The 23,012-nt window shown below is 38.8% G+C and overlaps 1 protein-coding gene across 1 annotated transcript in view; it reads left to right on the forward strand.

Moving 5' to 3' along the window:
• LOC135978333 (rab proteins geranylgeranyltransferase component A 2-like) overlaps positions 1-12,574 on the forward strand; it is a 49,080-nt gene extending 36,506 nt beyond the window's left edge. The window contains exons 6-7 of the mRNA XM_065579283.1: positions 1,546-1,715; positions 7,435-12,574. Of these exons, the coding sequence (XP_065435355.1) occupies positions 1,546-1,715; positions 7,435-7,641 (377 nt within the window). The 3' untranslated portion in view covers positions 7,642-12,574. The remainder of the gene's footprint in view (positions 1-1,545; positions 1,716-7,434) is intronic.
• Positions 12,575-23,012: the final 10,438 nt, after the last annotated feature.

The raw sequence follows: 23,012 nt of genomic DNA on the forward strand, positions 1-23,012 counted from the left end.
TAAATGATTAGCTTGCAGTTCAGTGTCTTTTTTTACATTAATCTTAATGTTTAAAGTGATCCAGTTTTGAAGTGAAATATTATTTAGAACCTGACTGAAATTTTTCTATAAGAACTCAGATCAGAAGGGGTCCTCAGGTGCACTGAGGCACTGAAAAGCTAGTTTTCACTGACACATAGGCCTTTTTATCATCAGGATGAGGTAGTGGTCGTATTTTAATTAAAATGTCAGAACAAATACTGTTGGAGTTATTGAAAATGAATCACTAGATAAAGTGAGCACTGGCCCATGGCAGGTCAAAGAGGGAAAGTCACCTGGAGAAGAGGACTTCATTTATTTTCCTGCCTAAATGAGGAAGAAGTAACTTTTATGAGCAGTATGAACTTTTTAATATATTAAAGTGCATCTTATTCTGTATTAAGGTTCATGCTTTCACAGGCTGATGGATTTAATTTGTTTTCAAATTATTCAGTAGGGTTAACACCTATTTTTTTAAAATAAATTGTTTGATAGTCATAAAAAATAGATGCTGATGGAATGATATAGATTTATCCTTGTGTTCTTGCTGTTTTGTTTACAGTACTATGTTGCTTATGTTTTTCTGAATGTCAGCATTATCTGGCAGGACAGTTGGTTCTTTGAAAAAGAATAAATCTAACAGATTATTTTACAAGGAGTAAAGTTTTATGCAGGATGATAATGCCTGCAGCATTTATTATAGACAATGTAGAATACCAAAAAGGGACAGAATGAATTTGCCAAATAAAATAACATCTAAAAATCTCAGTATCAGTATTGTACATTCTGCTTTTGCCTTGCTGCACTATCGTCTTCTAAGAGGTGTTGCTGGTTTTGTGCAGGTTGACAAACAATATACTGAGTAACAGGAAGAAGATACAGATAGTAAATGAGGAAGAAATAGAAATTGGTGGTTTCCCGTGCATTAAGAATAACATGCAGTCTTTGATAAACAGAGATAAATAGATAAATTCACCTTTGATTTCCATTTAACAACAACACAACAAAAAAGGCAAAATAGAATGACTAAGCTACCTGAATTGGAGTAATTTATTATTTTTGTTCTCTGTTATCCGTGGTTGTTGTAGCAGTTAGTGAAAAGGGTTGGGAAATGTATTGAACTTCAAAATCAGCAACTGCAGAATGAGGTGGTCAGTTTAGCACATACTGTAAGAGGACTCTTCTGGGGTCAATCAGGAGCAGTATAAGGCATGTTGGATTCAAATTAACTTGAATTTTTTTTACTTTAACAAAAAAATGTATTCAAAAGTTAAAAATTGTAATAATCCAGCAAGATTTAAAATGTTAAGTGGCTAATTAGAAAATTCCTTTCTTGAAACCTTATAATAAGAAGAATGTATTAAAAGCACTATCAGTATGCTTTAGTGCCTTTTAAAATGTATATATTTACACTCTATTACAGTAATTTCATGCTAATAACTGAATTGACTGTTTTATTATGTTGAGTTATACAGGTCTCTTATTATATTTGAATGCTGGTCACTGAAAACATTTCTTGCCATTTAGAGTCTGAAAATGGAGGAGGACTGGAAAAGCCCAGAGTCCTATGGGCAGTATACTTCAACATGAGAGATTCTTCAGGCATTGACAGGAATTCATATGACTGTTTACCCTCAAATGTCTATGTCTGTTCTGGGCCAGATTGTGCATTAGGAAATGACTATGCTGTCAAACAGGTAAGGGAACTCATATTTTTTCAGTTTTGTGGTTGAAGAGCTTTCAGTTTAAAGGCCTCAGCTGGTGCTGGGTATAAAACAATACATTATAAAACAACAAACAGAGTGCATTGACAATATAGCTGTAATGTGCTTCATAGAACTGGTGACTGTTAAGAAATTTTTTGGAAGAGAAGTTGTTGAAAATTTGGGGCTCATAGGAAGCCAGCTAATAAGGTGCAATAATAAGGGGGATGGGGTAGCTCAGTGGTTTGAGCATTGGCCTACTAAACCCAGGGTTGTGAGTTCAATCCTTGAGGGGGCCATTTAGGGATTGGGGCAAAAATCTGTCTGGAGATTGGTCCTGCTTTGAGCAGGGGGTTGGACTAGATGACCTCCTGAGGTCCCTTCCAACCTTGATATTCTCTGAATATGGAAGACTTGAAAGTGGGAGTGGGAGAAAAAGAAAGGGATCATTAGAAGACACTGTGGTGGAACACTGGGTTATAACAGAAGATAGGGGCATAATTTAGACATGGACAGAGCTATAGTGTCATTTGATAATAGAGGGAAAGTTTAAACTTAATGGGGGTGGGGAAGGGAAGCTAGAGAATCAAGAAAGCAGACATAACTGAAAAGGATGATCCTTGTATCAAGATTTTTGGCTATATTACAGGTGAAAGATGGGAAGACGAAAGAACACAGGATAGATGTAATCACATAGGGAAATAACCAGGGAACAGGCAATTTTTTTGGCAATGGGAATAAAGAGAATAAGGTGAATTCTGATGTCTTTGTAGAGAAGAGAGCAGCACTAACCAAGAAAAGCCAGAAAAAATTAAAAGTAGAGTTCACACTGTAGAGTAAATTTTCAAAGTACAATGGATGTAGTTATGTAACTTCTGTTTGCTTTATGAAAAGATATGACACCGATGCTCAGCTGAAGACATGACCTCCCAGTGCTTTGGAGAAGATTTAAAAAAAAAAAAAAGTTACTAGGCAAATCTAAATTTGCCTATCAGAGCAGCACAGAGGTGTGGAAATAACCTTAACTATGGGTGGAATAAACAGCAGCCCAATCATCCAGGCTGCAGGTAGGATGCCCCTCAAGTACTGCTATATCACCTAGTTCCTCTTTGCCTGCTCTCCCTACTACTGTGCAGCAGAGGAAGAATGGATCATCTTGGTGTCCAGGCCCTGCCTCACCCCAAAAAAGACCCTCAAAGGTGTCTCCTCTTTGCTGTTCCCTTCAAGAATCCACCCTAGTAAGATAGGTTGGCAGTTTAGACCTATATACTGCACTTATCACCATGATATGAGTGCTTTCAGTGCTAGCACACACAAACGGTTTTTACACCTACATAATGTTAAGTGAATCTAATATTTTTTTAAAAGTTGTTTTTTTTAAGTGGCTCTGGCCAGAGAACATGAGTGGAAAACTTTTATCCAGCTGCTGTTTTTTATGGCCAAGTATAAACCCTTAAAATACGGTTTTATAATGGAATGGCTGACACAGCCTGAACTTTAGTGTCAGAACAGTATAATTAAGGGCTAATAGTATCCTTCACTTTGTTTTACAAGGCAATATTTTGCTTCCCAAGAGGATATACTATGAGGATAATGGATTATGCAGAGAGAAATAGTGCAAAACATTAGGGTAGCACTGTTACATTGTAAATGACTTGTTTAAAAGGGAATTTTAAACTGTTTTACCATTTTAAACTGAGTTCCACTTAAAAGCTGCTTAAATTACATTTAAAAGTTAATTTTGGGCATATTACACATTTTACCCAATGATGAGCTGTGGTATACCATGTCCACACCATTCCGTCCACACCCTATTATCCACCACCTTTTCTAGGACCATCATTGTTTTCCCCTCAACTCCATTTCAATGTGAGTGATATTACTGTAACTGGAAACTACTGCTGTTCTTTAAATTTAAAAATTCAAGTTGCTGTAGTTCCTCTATGTGGCTCTGAAATGACTGCAACTAAAAGTATGTATTCTCTTCTGGGCAAGTGACCACTGAAAAGCTATTTGTAAACTGGCTTGAGCTCAGAGGAAGAGCCAAAGAAATGATCAGAAGCTGGAAGGGTTGATTTATGGAAATAATATATTTAGTTGACCTAAGCAATGACTAGCTTTCAGTGGAACATAGTTCACAAATACATAAAGAATTTAAACAGCAAGGGGAGAGAGGAATATTTTAGAACAAAACATAGGGATGTTACTAGAAATAGTAATGGGATTAAACTAAGACTAGGAAAATGTAGCCTGAACATAAGGCAAACTTCTTGAAAATGAGGCTATGGATTAATCTTCCTAGGAATGGTAGAAGTTCCCTCACTTAGGATACATTTAAACTGCATAGAACAAAAGTGCTAGAAAATTTACTGTAGGGAACATGCTATATTAGCATGGTGGTGGTCTGATTTTTGTACAACTACTAGTATGTTCTATATGACTGACAGTACCACAGTTTCTTTGCAGATGATTTTACCGCCAAAAAAATCCAGTAAACAGGCTATTTAACCTAAATTTTAATTGGTTAATTTTCTAGTATATCATATTGGGTTTTAATCTGATGTGATATTTTAATTCCCTCTAGGATAAGGCTAAAGAGAGGAATTAGTGCTATTTGGAACTCCCTCTAAAGACAACAGAAGCTCTGAGTTTAAATCAAGGGCAGAATTTGGCTCCCAAATTTATTTGTTCAACAGCATAAACTGTTTATAGATGAATTATAGTGTAGTAGGTCAGTGTGGTGGTTGAAGCCAAGGTTTCATATTTAGTATAATATACCAGCACCGTATTTAAAATGCGTAAGATATTATTCATCTCAAGTTAATAGTATGCACTAAAGACCCTGTCAACATTTGTGGCACTGCATGCCTTTTCCCCATTAACTGGTGGTATTTGGAAGTATTGAGATTTATGAAATTTATTGGTCATTTTGTATTTCATCCTGTTGTTAGTTCCACAGGATTCTGTATACATTTTATTAAATAGAAAGGGGTTACATAGCTTCTGTGCAAGCTATTAAAGGTAGATGTCCAGAATACAAAAAAAAAAAAACTATACAGTACATTGTCATTTTAATTTTTTTTTAAACAGTGTAATGGTTGTTAAACTACAATATCTCTGTAGTTTCTCTACACAATAGTGTATGGTGCTTAACTTAGAAATTTACAGATTGGAACGCTGTTACCTGTAACCACTAAATATCAAAGAAACTATTTACTATATCAGTTACTTACCGTGAATACCAAAGTGTTGTAATGAAGAGGCTGTTGAAATCATGCAGAATAAGCAATAATAATTTAACTGAATACGGTTCACTTTAAATTGGTAAACCTGAAAGCACTCTGTACTATTAAATTGTTCAATTACAATCAAAGTCATGCTGTCCTACATAGCATACTGAGAAATGCTGTCCATGTTCAATCTCATAATTATCTGACCAAGTTTTGGAGTGGGTATTTGCTGGCTAATTTGATACTGACTATCAAAGGCAGATGCATTGCAAATGTTGGTCTGTTTTAGTTGGTGTTTTTCTTTAAATGTAAGATGCCATTACATTTTCTTCATCATAGCAATGTCACCAGAGTAACTGTTGATTTGCTGTGGGTTAAAATAGAAATGCTGGAGATTTTTTTAAAATGTTTTCTTACCTTATCTTTAAAATTTTCCTTTGAGACTTGATATACAGAGTTTGGGATTTTTTTTTTCCAATCAAAAAATCAATTTGCCTGATTTTCAAATTGAAAAGGCATGGTTTGTATTGTAAAATAGAATTTGTGTATTAGACATGCTATATTCCTGATTTGTAATGGAAAACAGTTTTGAAATAGGAGAAAAAATGTAAATTAGGGAAACCAGAATTTTACAATGATACCGAAATGAGTCTGTGTCACTTAGATAGAAGCTTAGTAATGGAATCCTTCATCTCAGTTCAAATCCATTGCTGGTCAGAGGTGAGTGAAGTTCATCATTAAAAGGCTCTTTGGTTAATGTGGACTTGTATTAACAGTTCCTGAGTGGACAGGCACCCACACCACAAAACCCACCTCTGCAGTTGGTACTGGTTGACCTCATTGTTGGCCAGTGCAAATGCCAGTGATCGGATGGGCACAGAAACTAAGTTTATCCTCTAATCTCTTGAAGTGATGCCTACACACATCAGGATGAGGTATATTGAAAGGAGAGAGTGGGGGAATCTTCTGTTGCCGCTGTCCATGCTGTATCTGTTCTGTGAATAAATAGACCCCTTCAGTCTCCATTTCCAAGCTGAAAATCCAGTTTGAGTACCACTAATCCCTTGAGTACCACTAATTTCACAGGTGGAGGTGGGAAGTGGGAGTGGAGAGTACAAATCTCATCTCATTCCAGATTTTATTTAGACCCTGATCCTGCAAAGAGATGCACTCAGGTGGATCCCTGTGCTCTTGTAGAGCCCCATTGACTTCTGTGGGACTGTGCTAGTGCCAGATCCACTTGCCTTAGAGTGTAAGCTCTTAGGGACAGGGAACTTGTCTTCAATTTGTCTGTACAGTGTATATCATTTGATGTTATCTAAACAATAATCCTCAAACTGTAAGACTCCTTAGCTCTCCTTGTAAATCAGAATCATTAAATGGCCTATAAAAGGAGATTGCTTAATTTGGGAAAAGCAATCCGCTCATTGCTTAATTTGGGAAAAGCAATGTAAATAGAATAATAAAATAAGTAATGATACCTTTTGCATAGCTATGGCTATCTGGGATTTTGCCCCTGGTCCCCGAGATCTTGAATCTATGCAAAATGTATGATTTGCAGGAATTACTGTTCCTTTGCCGTTGCATGCTTACCCAGAATGTAGTGTATTTACTATTGTAATCCATGCATTATTATAGCATGTGTCCTGATTCTTCCTACAGTAAGCATTTTTTTAACATCAATCATTGTGACAGTCGACAGCTTAACACTGTCACTTTTAAGTACTTAATTACTGAACCTTAACAGTGTCTGGAATAAATTATTTAATAATGAAATCATTGTGTTACTTCTTATAGCAACTTTATTCTTATTAAAATATAATGTATTATGTATATAGACACCTTTTTCAGAGAGGTGGTCTGTATGTTTGGGTACACATGCATACAAACACAAACTTTATAGATATATAAGCATTTATAACTGTTTTGATAAAATATAAAAATAAATCATGCAAAACTACATATACATTTGTCAACAAAAATAGTACATTTTACAGTAATAGTAATTAATATTGAGCTATGAATTTAATGAGAAAAACATCAGTAGTAAATCCTACATGCAAGCAATACAGCTATGATTTTTTTGCAGTTTTTAATTTAAAAAAGGAGGTATTTGGGGGGATAGATGATCTATGTTAAATGTTAACATTTTAATGGCTCCAATGGGCCGGTAAAGTTCATACCTTTGCTGGAACCAGGTGTGTCTTCTCAATGGAAAAAGATTCATACAATTTGTAAATGAAAGCTACATTTGCAATATACTGTAGAATGCACCAACAATTGCTGAGAAACTAAAAACCACAGAATCTGTCTTTTCACACCATTGGTTTTCTTTCGGATTTTGATCTGGTTTTAGTAATACTGTCAAATGATCATTATAGTTTGTTGCAATGATAGAATTTTATTCTTAAATGTCAGTAAAATATTTCTGCAATATATTAAACGTCAACCTAAAGTTAACTTTTTGTGTTTTCCTTGAATAGGCTGAGACACTTTTTCAAGAAATGTTTCCTAAGGAAGAATTCTGTCCACCACCACCAAATCCAGAAGATATAATCTATGATGGAGATGGGGCTCAGCCAGAAGACCCTGGATTCAGTAGTTCATCCAATATAAAAACAGAGCCCTCGCCCAAGGAAAGCAGTGATGGAGATAGCTGTAAAGTTTCAGAAGAACATCATAAAGAATAGAATGTACTGAGATTGAACCCAGTATCACTATCATCTCAGTGGAAGAGTTTGACTTAGTCGGGGGCGGGGAGTAGTACAAGCAGTTGTATGTATTATATACCATCTCCTTACTTAGGATGAATAATATCTTACTTTTTAAGAAGCCTCATTTGATTTCGATGGGCCTGCTTATAATTGAGTAATACTCAACCTGTCACAGGGAGGTTATCAGAGCTGGATCCAGAATCATAAAATAAAACATTTCATTTTCAAATCTGATTTTAATTTCCTTGAGAAGACTTTGTTTTTAGTAATGATTCCTCCACCTTACAAACAGAGACACACTTCAAGATTATCAATAGCAACAAAACTTGTGAGTTAGTTAAATAGAATTGGCAATGGGACAAATCATCCGCTGATGTAAATTGTAATAGCTATATTGACTTCAATTTACACCAGCAGAGGATCTGCCCCAAAATCTTTCCCTCCTTTAAATTGCATAAAAGGAGGGAACATTAGACACTATTGACAGTTCTAGGGTATTCAAGCAGATAAACTTTTATATTTGCTGATACAAGTCCTTCATTTGAAGGCTGCTTTTAGAATAGCTAATATCACATTTACTTTGCTTATGAAAAATATTCTGTACTAGTTTTTGAAATTGGTGTCATAGGTTCATTATTCATATTAAGCAGAAATAAACTGTATATAATAAATACATTGGTCTCAATTGAAACCATGTATATTAGTACTTAAAACATTAAAAACATTTAATACACTCCTTTTTTGATTGGTGTCAAGAATTTATCTATATTTGCCAGTGACTTTTACAGTCTAGTCAGGAAGAAAATATAATTACTTAAAATTACTTAAATTTACTTAAATTAATTAAAATTATTCTTACATAATTAAGAACCACCAGAAATACAGCATGTTTTTGAGTCTCTGTAAATATTTTGTTTAAACAAGATTAAGGCCCCAAACTTGCACGTACATAAGGGTTTGCAATTTAAATAGTTAAAATAGAAATTTTTGGCCATAGTTTTGAAGGGAAAATGTTGGACTGGTTATAATTACAATTGTCTTCATCCCAGATAATGCATCTAAAAGTAGTGAGATAGCTGTAAATTATGCATTTTGTAATGATAAATCATAAAGCATATTTATACAAGAGAATTTGTAAATGTATTTATAAACTTGGTTTGTGTACAGAATTACAAAACTAGAAAAATCTTGAAAAGGTTAATGATAGTAAATAGGCTTTCACCTCTCTTCTAAATAATATTTTGAAATTCTACACTCTAAAGAAAGAAATAAGTACATATGGGCTTTAAATTACAAAAAAGTGAAATTTGAGAGGTGGAAGTTTTACCAAAAAATCTAAATATTTACCTGAAGTCAAATATATACAGTATAATTCACCAATATCTATACATATACACGGTGAACAAATGTTGATGATGGTCAGAGTTTAAACTGCTACCTAAGCTTAGATATGATTATATCATTATACAGCAAATTATAGTAATGTTTTAAATACTGTACATCAATACAAATAATGCCATCAAATAATTGATGTCCGGTATTGACTGAAATTATTAATACAGCTAGGATTTTCTACAGTTTTTCAGTAAATGTGCCTGCCTTGGAGATGGCTTTGTGCCATAAAGGTCGATTTATTTATTTTTTTACAACATAGCCAACACAATATAGAACACTATTTTCTGTTGTGCATCATAATACAATATCCAGATTGCATTTATTAAATGTGTGTTAATGTTTGCATTCTGTCACATTTGTTTTTACTAGATAGGCATCATGCTGTTAATTGTAAAGTCCTCAGAAAAAATGTAGTTGAAATCCATTTTGATTGCTAAATAATAGTGATCCTTGGTATGCTTGCAATTAAGCAGCTAATTACAGATGGTAACAAATAGTCTGCCTGCCTTTTCATTCTCAGCTACCATTCCTATGTATATATCAAAAAGCATGAATGTAGGTTAATTATAGTTAACATTTACAAATCTGTAAAGGAACTCAGACAAAAACCTGGTTTCTATTTGCCTTTCAGTAACAGGAATCATGTTTGAGTTTTCATCTTTTATGTTTACAAGAAAGTAACATTTGTTGTTTGAAATTTAAAGGTTTGCTTGCACGTGCATTTCTTTCTGTATTTTCTTTCAGTTGTGCAAGAAAAGCACTTTACTGCTAGCTTCTAAAGTTTTGCCGAACTGTTTAATGTCCGTTTATTGTCACATTGCTATTTGTGATGTGATTAAAATTTACGTGCATCCTAAGAAATTTACTTAATAAATATATTTCATGCATTCATGTCAATGTAAAGTAAAAGGTTTGTATATTACACATTTGATTTTTAGCTAAAACAAGGGCTGTGCAACTTACAAGTCATAAGCTATGATTTTACACTACATTGATTGCCTAAAAACTCTTTTCATGTCTTCTTCATATAGTGAATGAAATCTTAACTGTTTTTTCCTGTGGTAGTTGAGCACCCAATAGCTCACTTGGAATAGGAATAGACAAGACTGTTGATGTTCTTTTATTATATGGAAATCATGTATTGAACTGTGGTTTGTTCTCAAATTAAATGATTTAAGCCTACAAAGTGAGGGTTAGGCTTATTTGAAGTAGTTTTTAAGGCTTGTCAGACAAGACGTATTCAAAAGATAACATGACTTTTTAAGAACCAGCAATTTATCTGTGGGATTATTAATAAATCAAGTTAAAGAAAGATAAGGTTAATTGAATTTTTAAACAAGTAGCTGTATTATCCTTCAAGCACCTTGGAGCTCATACAATATTCACACCTTTTTTTCTAACAAGTGCTTTGATATGTTTGAATTCCTTTTTTAATGAGTACTTTCTTTTTAACTTTGGTTAATGGGATTAACCCTTAATATTCAAACCTGCAATTTGATGCCACTTTTCCTTCCTGGTGTTGTATTGCCTGATCTCTGACAGCAATCAGTTACTCTTTCCTAGGAAGTATTTTCCACCAAGAATCTGCTATGTCTGCTTTTTCTGGTGATGATGATGCTTAGGGCCATTTGACAGGTAATCATTAGAACTTGGATCTTTGCAGAGTATGGGGTCTTTCCTCCTATCATTGCAAGGGGATTTATGTGGGTAACTCCCATTAATGCTAATGGACTTGCATATGTAAATCTTTCTTGTATCAATGGGAAAATTGACCCCTAAAAGAAATCCCCTTTGTATTAGACTTGCTGATGCAGAAGTGTTCAAGAATTACCAGTTCCTGGATGAAGTCCTGAAGTTTGAGAAACATGCCACCACTCTGACTTTGTAAGGAATTTCTAATGTGTGTTTACTTTTAATTTTCTGTTATACTTTTGTAGCATACTGACAGATTTCCTCTAGCAATTTTGTCTTTTTTCCATGTAGCGAACATTGATTTTTTTTCTATGCATCTTAAAATTGCTGATTTTGCTTAACAGCTTCAACTTTCATGGTGCCTTATATCCTGCCAAAAAAATCTTTGTACATGAGCAATGTCATTTGTGTCAAGAAAATTTTAGGAATAGTGTATAAGTAATCCATTGACTAGCAATCAAAAGGAGCACTAAACATTGTTTTTGTAGAATCTACAGAAGTTTTGGCCATTTTGTTTTTCTAAATGATCAGCGGTGCAGTGATCTTTTTTTTTTTTTTTTTTTTTTAAAGCTAGCTATTCAAAATATTTGGTCTCTTTAAAAATGGCCATTTTTTTACCTGATTTTATATTTCAGTAGGCATAGAAGGTTAAGGCACACCATTTATTTTTAAGAGGATGTAGTATCTCAACTAGTCCAGCATTTCAGAAGTATGTGGGAAGCAAGTGGAGCTATGGAACTAGGCTAACAAAATGGACAATTTAAATTAATTAATCCCACAACTAAGAAAAAATAATTTCCTAATACTGCAGCTTTTCCAGTTTTTGGGAATCCATGACAGACTCTTATATTCTTCACATTAGCCATGGGGAGACAGACTTGATATGCTGCAGCGTTCTACTTAATTCTGAGGAATATCAGGGCTCTTACCTGGACTTTGTTTTCTCAGGAATAAGTGGAATTTCTGAGCTGGTCAAACAGCTATTGAATGCCCTCCAGTCATTGGTACATTGTGCCCGCATGCAAAGGAAGTAGTTGTAGGAGAACTCCTATATTTAGATTGCCTAACCCTTTCTATTATATATAAATCTTTCCTTTCAGAAACTCTCACCTCCCTATCTTACAATAGCCCTTTCATATTCAACAGGGGGAATAACCTCAAAATATACAAGTGCCCTTTTACTATGAAATTTTGTTCAGCTTTTGCTGAGATATAAACTGTTAACAATTACTATTTCTCTGGTTTGTGTTCATCAGGAAAATTTTGTCACCATTTCAAAATAACTTGATTACCAACATTCTAACGTTGAGCTTACAACCACAACTCCTGCAGCAGCAGACATTGTAGGGGAAATGTCTGGGAGCTATCAGAGAACCTGTAGTGCGGGAAACAAGGGAGCCGGGCTGGGTTCCCCTCCTCCAATCTAGCATCTGGCCCTCATGGCCTACACCCTCTTTGGGTGTAACACATGAGTAGAAACTGGGTCTGATTGATCTTTGACGAACGCCTCCCTGACCCAGCAGTTGTTCTCTCCCCACACCATGGGACTAGTGCTACACAACTCCCAGGTTGGGGGAGGAGAGAGCTGACAGGTGTAGGCCACCACCAGGACCCAGTAGCTGGACCCAGCAGTCAATCTCCATTCTGGGATAACAGCCCTTTGCTGCTGCCAGTTAAGCAGTTCATCATGTAGCTCAAGTAGTATGTCTATGCTGTGGTGCTGGAGGATTGGGATTTGAACTCTGCTGATGTATGTGCATAACTTGTTTTTACCTTTTTTCCATTTAAAAATATTAAGAAATTACATTAAAATACATTAAAAGAATAATATTCAGGTTCCATCATCAGTCACTCAAAAGTTAAGAATGCTAGTTTTATGCATGTCCATACAACATTAAATCTGCCACCTTATGTGTATGTATTGTAATAGTCTTTAATTTTATGAACACATGCTAATTTTTCCACAGGATCCTAGTCTCATTCACTGCCACAGGATAGATGCACAAGTGGGCAGAATAATTTGCACAGGGCAACTGAGTTACTTTCAGGTGCTGGACTTTGCAACCTAAATAACATTCTAGTAACAATTTTTTTAATGTAATTTGAGAGTGATCAATATCAAACTGACCAGTGCTCATTCCAGGAATATGCAGAAGCTCTCAAATGCATTGTCTGAGATGGAGCAACACATTAGTAAAATAGAATTTACCATAGAAGGAAAAATGCATAAATTCAAAACGTCTAACATTAACAAGTGTTAAGAAGGCCAATCTGATATTTCATTGGGCTCTCTAGGCCCCTACCCTGTGCTTTATCTTTATGACAACCTAAATACAACTGGTGCCAGATTTAAACAGGTGGTTCACAGAGCTAACCTGAGGATGTGGAAGATGAGTCACAGATTCTAGAAAAGGCTAGATCATTGAATTTGACCATCTGAGTATGGAATCCATATATCAACCTATACTCTTTGGGTGAGTATTTTAGTACTACCTGAAAAGGGGAGAGAGACTAAAAACTGGAATAGGTAATTATGGGCATGCTTCTACATCCTTTAGATCTCCTATTTATTCTTAATGACCATAACCTCTCCCGTTTCCTTTGCAGTTTTAAGATTACTTGCTATACATTGAACAGTGGGGCTGAGAGCTCCTGCAACATGTCAAAATCACCTTACCCAATAAATATGGGAGAATGGGCAATGGTAATTGTCCCACGAGTACACATGGGGATGGACAGAAGGAGTACAAAAAACACAAAACCAACCAAAAAACAAAATAGAATCTTTAGGAAAAAAATTAATGATTGGGTGGGGGGGGGTCTGACTCACGATTTTTGCACCTTTCGTTTTGTCATTACTGGTATGCATTCAAGACACTTCAGGAGCATTTCTCTGGGAAGTTTTGGTCTTGGAAGGAAGGATTTACTAGCGTATATGGGGGAAATTGAAAAATGAGTTAATGCACAGTATTTTTCTAAATAGGTAAAAGGGCTGTTCTTGCAAGCGTCAGAGTATCCAGGACTTCAATCATTGTTGGAGGCATGCAGAAATTTACAGGACCTTTCGTCTGTTTGTTAATTCCTAATTATCCAAATAGAAGTTGTCTGTTACTAATCAGGGCTGGCTGCAGCAGCATGCTTTTAACTGTAAAAAGTAACCGGCTCTTTCAAGAGGTTCCCAATCTCACTCAATGTAAGAAAGGACACAACTCCAAAAACTAGAGATTATTGGAGGGCTATACCTTCCCCTCTAATATCCACAGGTGGAACATTCCAACCCTACCATGTGAGTAGTACAGTCTGATAGCTTCCCTCTCTGTTTTCTGGATGCTATCTGCTGCTGAGGTGAGCTCCCTCTGAGTTCTGCTGCAAGCGGTCCTCTCTGCTCAGCTGTTTGCGTGATTTTCTCCTTAGTCCTGGGCTGGTCACGGGATTTTAAATGCATTTACATTAGTAATTGTCTTGCAATCTATCTTTTGGCAGTGTGCTATGATAATAAGTATTCTGGGATTTGCCAGGAGGCTCCTGTTTCCTCTTGCCATTTGGTTCTTTTCCTTTCTTTTTGTGTCTGGTTCCCAATCTCTGCCTTCTACAATGACCTCAGTTCCTCTGAGGGTTATCCAGGCTACTACCCAGGAGAGGGTCCCATGGCGGCTTACCCTGAGGCAAAAGAGTTTTCTGTCTCCAAATTGTATTCAAACCCATTCCCTATCCAAGGTGGCTGAACAGTTGGAGCTTTCATAGACTGACGTATGCAAAGAGCAACAGAGGGTCCTGTGGCACCTTTAAGACTAACAAGTATTGGGATTGAGATGAAGAAGTGAGGTTCTTACCCACAAAAGCTTATGCTCCCAATACTTCTGTTAGTCTTAAAGGTGCCACAGGACCCTCTGTTGCTCTTTATAGATTCAGACTAACACGGCTACCCCTCTGATACTTGACTTATGCAAGCGCTTTTGGACTCTAGAGGATTCATTGCCACCCAGGGGTGCTGGAACAATTTGTATAGTGGGGGTGCTGAGAGCCATTGAACCAAACTGTAAACCCTGTATATGATGGAAACCACTTCAAGCCAGGGGTGCGGCAGCACCCCAGTTCCAGCACCTATGTTGCAATCTGATTGCCATAGGCTGGACCCCTGAGTGTCAATTTTGCCTTGGAGTTGAGTGGATTCTAGCATGAATCCAGATTCACCACTTCCAGTTGTCATGGGACAGAAGGAAGCCTGAGTTGATTGCATTGCCTTATTCTGACCCTGAGAAGTTTTCAGTATCTCTGTACTCTGAAGCACTCCCTCCCCTATACTGAAATTCCTTTACTGAGTAGTGAAGTGGTGTTGCTCTAGTAAGGCCAGCTCCACCCTTGTGCCAAGAGCCCTATATGTATTGAGGCATGAAGGCCAGTCTGCACAGAGGCCCTATCTATACTTAGGGTGACCAGATGTCCCATTTTTAAAGGGACAGTCCCAGTTTTTGGACCTTTTTCTTATATAGGCGCCTATTACCCCCCCACCCCCTGTCATGTTTATTCACAGTTGCTATCTGGTCACCCTATCTATACTGTGGGCTCCAAAAGACCCCTGCTACGAGAGCAGGGAACATGAGCTTCATATGCTTTTTGTAGTGTATTGAAACCTGTGTTAAAATTGTGCTCCGTCACTTTATGTACCCTGGGGGGTTTCCTGGTCCTGCTTGCAGGCTAGGGGGCTCTATGGGGAAGCATGCAATTGGGCCTAATAAGAGTCACTTTACAGACAGACAGTCTAGACTAAGGTTGGGTGAGAGGTTCCTCCTTTTTTTTTTTTTAAAGGAAGCTGCCTGCTTTGTGTCTTTGTTTTGTAGGTGTTATAGTTCTGAATTCTCAGAAATTATGTAGTGTTACATTGCAACCTTCCAGCAAGAGTATTTTATGTTTTTTTCTAACTTCTCTGTTTGTATGCTATGAAATATAACATTCTGAAGGCATGCTTAGGCACTCTCTCTTATTGAGGCAATTAAAAGAGAGTAATTCAGAGAATGTGATTATTTTTATTTCTTATATTTAGGTCAGTAGTGCCTAGAGACCAGCCAGGGCCCTTTTATGCTAATAGGCACTGTACAAGCAGAGTAACAGACCGTCACTGCCCTGAAGGGCTTACAGTCTAAATAGATGGCAGATAAAGAATGGGGAAAAGGGATCTAACACACAAGCAGAGTGATGGTTTGTAAACAGTATATTACTTCCATGATTTTCTTTTGTTTTGTTAATTTCTTGGGTGGAGTTTAGTGAGGAAGAGATTAGCTAAATGGAAAGCCAAGAGAAGGGAGAGGGAACATTGAAGGCAGTGTTGCCTGCAGTTGTACACGTGTTGGTTATGCACAGTGAGTGCTATTGGTAGCGATGAGGAGAAGCAGCACTGTCCCTCTTTGGAGCCCACTGCTGCTCAGATTTGGCCCTGCTGTCCAGCCGTCCTGATCAGGGGGCCATAACTGAGTGAGTGGTGTTGCGACCTGGTGCCCGGAGGTCCAAGTGCTGCTCAGGTTTGGCTCTGTGGCCCCTCTGTTATGGCGTGGGAGCTTTGGAGCCAAAATTTAGCCACCTGGTGCATATCCAGTTGCAACACCAAACACCAGGTCGCAACACCACTCCCTCGGTTTTGGTCCTACACTCCCCATCATGACAGAGCAGGGGCGGGGCCAAAACTGAGTAGGTAGTGGGGTGGCCAGGGCTGATCTTCCCCGCTGCTGCTGTGGGGCCAGCTCCTGTACCAGGCTCTCCCCAGGGGCCCACCTGGCTTTGTCCCTCTTCCAGCTGCCCATGTCTACTCTCTGGGATGGGGAGTGACACTGCACTTGGCGGACTGGGCTGGGAGGTAGGAGGTGAGCCTAGCGTGGGCTGTGGTGGGAATGGCTCCACATGGATTGAGGGTGCCCCTGGCTGAAGGGGGGGCAGAATGAGGATAGGATGACAGGCAGGTAGAGGGAGACTGAGGTAAAGAGGCTGTGAGGGAGGAGGCCAGCACCCACAGCCAGTCAATGCAGGCAGAGAAAACAGAATTCTGTAGAACACAGTCTGATGACATCATTAGTGCTCTCAGATTCCTGCTGCAGAGACCTGCTGAGGCTGCTTCTCTGCCCGCTTGAGAGTTTGGCTGTCTCCTTTCTGCAATAGTGTCCTTGTCCCAGCCTGCATGGGTCTTAGTCCCACTGGAGAGGAGGGGTGCCACCCCTGCATAGTTGTGGGTCCAGGGGACACTGGGAGGTTGGGGTGGTCTATGCAGGGCCTCATCTTTCCTCTTTTCCCTCCATCTCCCTTCATAATGCTGCAATTCTGAGACCACTTCTGTGTCCGCTCTCCTGGCTAGAGAGTTTCTCTGGCAGAAAGGCTGACTTATACTATAGCATGGTCTTCCTCTACTGCACAGAAGTTGGAGGCTTGAGACCAAGAACAGGAATCCTGTGAGGTGAAACCTTCAAAGAAGCAGAATTCTAGGTAAATATTTTTCTTCTATCTGGGATATCCTTAGTGTAACCCTTTTGTCTGATGGAGTCGGCAGCAACAAGGACTAAGGTTATCTAGGGGATAATAGAACTGGCTCAAGCCCCAACCCAGTAATCTGGGGGAATTACACACCACCTCTAAGAAGCAATACATCCACACTCGCAAGCACTGAGTGTGTGTATGGAAAGGAAAACTTTTAATAAAGGAGGGAAGGAACCTGGCATTACTTTGGGAAAACATCGCAAGCCTGGTTCAAAAAACATGACCATGAGCAAAACACCCACCCCAAAGTATTTTGGGCATTGTTCTTTTCCTCAGTCTCTCGCCTTGCAGTGTGAAAGTCTGAAAAACAAATGTCCATTTAACATGCCACTCCCCTCTCCGTTCCCCGCACCCCACTCACAGTTGTTGTCTTTGGTCAGCAAAGACACGGAGGTGTGCCGTGCATTTGTGAGTTCAACTCCCAACCTGGGGAGGGAGTTTTGAGCAATGCCTCAGCTGGTGCTGTGCTGTTCATTCTGCGTCACTGCCGCTCTGCTGTCACTCATTCTGCCGTGGTTTGCTTTGGCGGCGGCCGCTCCGCTGTCGCTCACTCTGCTGCCGGCTGCTCCATTGTCATTCACTCAAACGCTGCCCTCTCTACTGCAACCTCTGGGATGTTTTGAGGTCCCACCACTTAGTACAGCTCTCCGTTGTTTCAGCTCAGTGGGGAGTCTCTCTGCTAGTACAGGCTGGGCAGTCTTTTTCATCAGAGACACTGTCCCACAGCAGGCCCAAGACTTAGCACTTAGACCTAGTTACCAGTGATTTCAACTCTAGTGATCCATAACAAAAGACTCTCAGTTGAGTCTAATCAGCTCTGCCATTAAACAGTGGAGGGAAGAAGGGTCAAGTGACATTTAGGGCTCTTACCAGAGCCCACACCACCAGATAGGAACACCTGTCCTCACCTTCTCTTGTCTCCACTGGACTTTGGCATCCCTACAAGTCCCTGCTTAGCGAGCACAGTTCAACTGAGGGTGAACGCCTCAACCAGTCCATGCCAAGAACAGTTCTGCTGCCCTTTATTCATACAACAAAGATTATACCACTTTAGTAGCCCTGTACCTGATAAAGTGACTTGCAATCCAGCACCTGCCAAAAATAATCATTCAGGCAAAGCAACTCCATTATGCTGTGCACCTTGGCAGAGTGGGTGTGTTTATGCAAACAAGGTCCTGAAGTCTTCTACCCCAGCTCATCACTTATTCAGACCCTGCTTATATCAATGTGTTCTGGTTTTAGTTGTTTGTCTTCCATCATTTGGGTCCTCATGAAAGTTTATTAAATAATTTAAAGAAAAAATATTGCAATCAGTAAAATGCAGCAATCTGTTAGGTCTAAAGACAAGGAGTTCTCCCTCCCACCCCAAATGTATTTCACAGTTTTGGTGATGAGAAGTTTGTGTTCTCATTAAAAGAGGTAGTAGTAAGCATTTTTACTGAAAAGTGGGAGCATCTGTGACATTGGAAATGTGGCTGACCAACATGAGAGATTGGTTAATATTTTTCAACTCTTTTTAATGGTGGTTTAATAATCAAGGGGAAAATGTGATATAGAAACTAAATACTCAGTTATTTATGAGCAGACTTCAAAACCAACTTTTTTTATTGCAAACAAATTTTAGACACCTCCAGTTGTCTTATAAGAAGTAGGAAATTGTCAACCATATGGAATTCATGAATACAGCTTCAGATTTAGCAATAAAATTACATTTGGTGGAAGTAGAGCTTGTTAGCAATTCCACCATTATCTTTATTTACAGGCTGCCAGTCCCTGTTTATAACAGGGAGAGGTTCTTCAAAATCTTCATGGGGAGCCTGCAGGTATATTGTAAATCTCAGTGGCATTTGAGATTTAGAAAATTGACAGTGAAGTATCAAGAAGATACACTTGACGACTGCATGGGAGGTCTAATCAAAGGAGACTTTAATAGAAAATACTCTTCATGTCATAATTCTTACAGACAAACTTTAAGCTAGTTGCATACATTGACAAAAAAGATGGAAGATATCATCCTGAATGTATATCAAACCCAACTGTATGTATTTATGTAAACACTTTCTAAGACAATGGCTGACTCCCATTACTTATAATGATGCTCAAATGGTAGTTTTATAGAGATGCCTTCTCAATCTTTGGGAGAAACTGTTTACAGACATTTCATTTCTTTTAAACTGATTAATTTATTAGGATTTCTAGTTTTGACCTGGTCTCTGTTTTTCTCTTAATAGGCAAATATTTATTTAAAGTTATTAATCTAAAGGATAGGCAGAAACTAATACTTCCATTAGAGTCAGCGTAGCCTAGTGATTAGAGCAGGGATGGGGAGAGCCAGGAGACCAGGTTTCATTTACTAGTACAAATAGTAGTAACTTTTCCAAGATGTCAGAATGTGCATGTTTTTCAGTTACAGACTTCCAGTCAGTGCTACTCCAACTCCCTAGAGACAAAAGGTTTCATCTTCTTGCCTGGGAGCATCACACAGATTTACATTTATGTTCTGCTCTGTCACTCTAGGTTTTCTGAACATGGAGTTAAGCCAGTTAATGATATTGTGTCAGATGCAATCTGTGTGTCTAACCCTATGTCCTGTGATCCACCACTTCAGTACACTACTGACTAGGTGACCAAATGGCTAGGCAGCAGTTCTGCAGAAAAGGACCTAGGGGTTACAGTGGATGAGAAGCTGGATATGAATCAACAGTGTGTCCTTGTTGCCAAGAAGGCTAACGGCATTTTGGGCTGTATAAGTAGGGGCATTACCAGCAGATCGAGGGATGTGATCATTCCCCTCTATTTGGCATTGGTGAGGCCTCATCTGGAGTAATGTGTCCAGTTTTGGGCCCCAGACTACAAGAAGGATGTGGAAAAATTGGAAAGAGTCCAGCAGAGGGCAACAAAAATGATTAGGGGCCTGGAGCACATGACTTATGAGAAGAGGCTGAGGGAACTGGGATTGTTTAGTCTGCAGAAGAGACGAATGAGGGGGGATTTGATAGCTGCTTTCAACTACCTGAAAGGGGGTTCCAGAGAGGATGGATCTAGACCATTCTCAGTGGTACCAGATGACCGAACAAGAAGTAATGGTCTCAAGTTGCAGTGGGGGAGGTTTAGGTTGGATATTAGGAAAAACTTTTTCACTAGGAGGGTGGTGAAGCATTGGAATGGGTTACCTAGGGAGGTGGTGCAATCTCCTTCCTTAGAGGTTTTTAAGGTCAGGCTTGACAAAGCCCTGGCTGGTATGATTTAGTTGGGAATTTGTCCTGCTTTGAGCAAGGGGTTGGACTAGATGACCTCCAGAGGTCCCTTCCAACCCTGATATTCTATGATTCTATGATACAACCTGTTGGTGCAGCAACAGAGCATCTGGATAGTTGTGTGCCTTGATGCCTCAAGACCATGCTCAGAGGCTATGAGCTAGTTACGTTGTGAGAACGCCAGCTTGGTGCAATACCCCAGTCAAGTCCCTAGCTTGCTGCATAGATGCCTCAGTTCTGGTGAGTCTGATGCCGGACACTTGAGATCGCAAGAAGGAGAATCCTGTGAGAGATCATCTGCAGAAAGCAGAGTTACAGTAAGTAATTACTTCTGTATTGGTCCCATCTAGACTTTGCTCTAGGCTCAATGTCCCCTTACATTAGGGTTTCTCAACCTTTAGGTTGTGACACAAATTTGGGTTATGGGAATGTGTCCAAGGGTTGCATGGGAGGTCCTGGGGGCGGGGGGGGTGTGTGTTGCAAAACCCATCCTGTGCTCTGGTCCTGTGAGGCTGGCTAGATTTGGCTCCCAGCCCCACTCGTTGCAACCTGGTGCACAGGGTTGCAGCACTGCTCCCCTCTGTCATGATGTCACGGGAATGCTGACCAGGCCAAATTTGAATGAGAGACACTGCATCCCCATCCGCCACATTGGAATGCCACTCTCACAAATTTGGCTTGGCCAACTCCCCCATCAGGAGAGCCAGGCCAAACCTGAGCAGTGCTGCAACTCAGGGGGTCTTCATGTTTGAAGCAGGAAACCAAGCCCAGCCAGCCCCACAGGACAGGAGCTGCAGGAACCCCCGCTACAGTGTGCACAGTGTACTTATTTAGTGCCTATTACATTAATGTGTATACTGTTGGTAAGAAATATATAGTAAGGCAAATGTTTTTTGCACTAAAGCTATTAACTGGGTCACAACAGGCCATCAAGATTTACAAATGGGTTCTGAGCCCCACAATGTCAAGAACCATTGCCTTAGATGCTCCATAGTGGCCACTGTGGGATTTAAATGCTGTACTGCTTCCAGCCCAAGCATTCCTCGACTTCACTCTGGAGAAGACTAGTTAATTATGACGAGATGCCTGCTGACAGGTCATTGTAGCTAAACATATTTTTCAGCGCTGGGAACTTTTCACCAGGGTGAAAATCACTGCTAGTCATGGTTGAATCATTTATTGTGAATAAACTAGACAGTGAATTTAGCCAGGTTTTTTTTCTATTTGTTTCTGTAGATGTGTCTACTCATAAGCATTTGCTGAATAGACCTAGCAAATAATTTTGAGCCTATAGATTAATCATAGACTGTTTGCTATGACTGTTGTTTGTTGCACAAGATTGGTTAGTTGACTCTTATGTTGTTTTCTCCTCTGTACCTGGCCTGCTTAAAAGTTTAAGTAGACAAAGAATAAAGAATGGTGGAAAAACATATAGCAAATAATGAATAGAGAATGTTTGTACAGAAATAGTTTTGTTCTTATGTAAATATGAATATTCCTATGGGGGGGAAGGGATAGCTCAGTGGTTTGAGCATTGGCTTGCTAAACCCAGGGTTGTGAGTTCAATCCGTGAGGGGGCCACTTAGGGATCTGGGGCAAAATCAGTACTTGGTCCTGCTAGTGAAGGCAGGGGGCTGGACTTGATGACCTCTCAGGGTCCCTTCCAGTTCTATGCGATAGATATATCTCCATATATTATTATAACAGCCATTCTCCAAACATTTGTGAGAACAAAAATATGTTTAACAAATACAAGGAACAAATTTGGTAGACTAGTCAGTGGTCCAGAATAGAAACAAATGTTTGTGATTTCTGTTTTGTCACTAAACCACCAGCTCTAGTACCTATTATAATTAACATTAATAAAGAAGATAATCTGGGATGGTTTTCCCTTTAATTGGACATCACATTTCACATGATCTTTCTATTCTAGGATTTAGGGTTGAATGGGGAATGACTAATAATATTTTCTGGTTTCTGCTTTCCTTTTTTCCTCTTCCGAAATCATTAGTTGTTATTCTTTACCCCTATATAACATCTTTCTTCCAAAAAATCTTGAAATGCTTTGTGGATATGTATTCTATAAATGTGGAAACTAGAATTGAGAAAGGTTAAATGATTTGCCCAGACCTTAGTGTCATTTCAAGTCAATGCCAGAGTCTGAACTGAAATTCAGCTCTCTTGACTCCTACTTTTGGGTTAAACAAACATATCTATTTCATTTGCCTGTGTGTTCCTGTATTATTGGTTGTTATAGTTATTGTATTATGGAACTGTGTACATCAGAAGTTTTAATAGTCAGGTACCAGAAAACATTTTGTTGGTCTCATGCCAATGCTAAGGAAACTCAAGTTAGGCTATAGGCTTGATTGAGACTACAAATAAACTCCAATTCTTAAGGCAGACATTGGGTAAGAGAGAGTAGTTTATATTTATTTAAGGACCTGATTACCAATTCAACATATTTTAGGGTTTTTTTCC

This window comes from Chrysemys picta, unplaced genomic scaffold (genome assembly GCF_011386835.1).
Source record: "Chrysemys picta bellii isolate R12L10 unplaced genomic scaffold, ASM1138683v2 scaf216, whole genome shotgun sequence".
NCBI lineage: Eukaryota > Metazoa > Chordata > Testudines > Emydidae > Chrysemys > Chrysemys picta.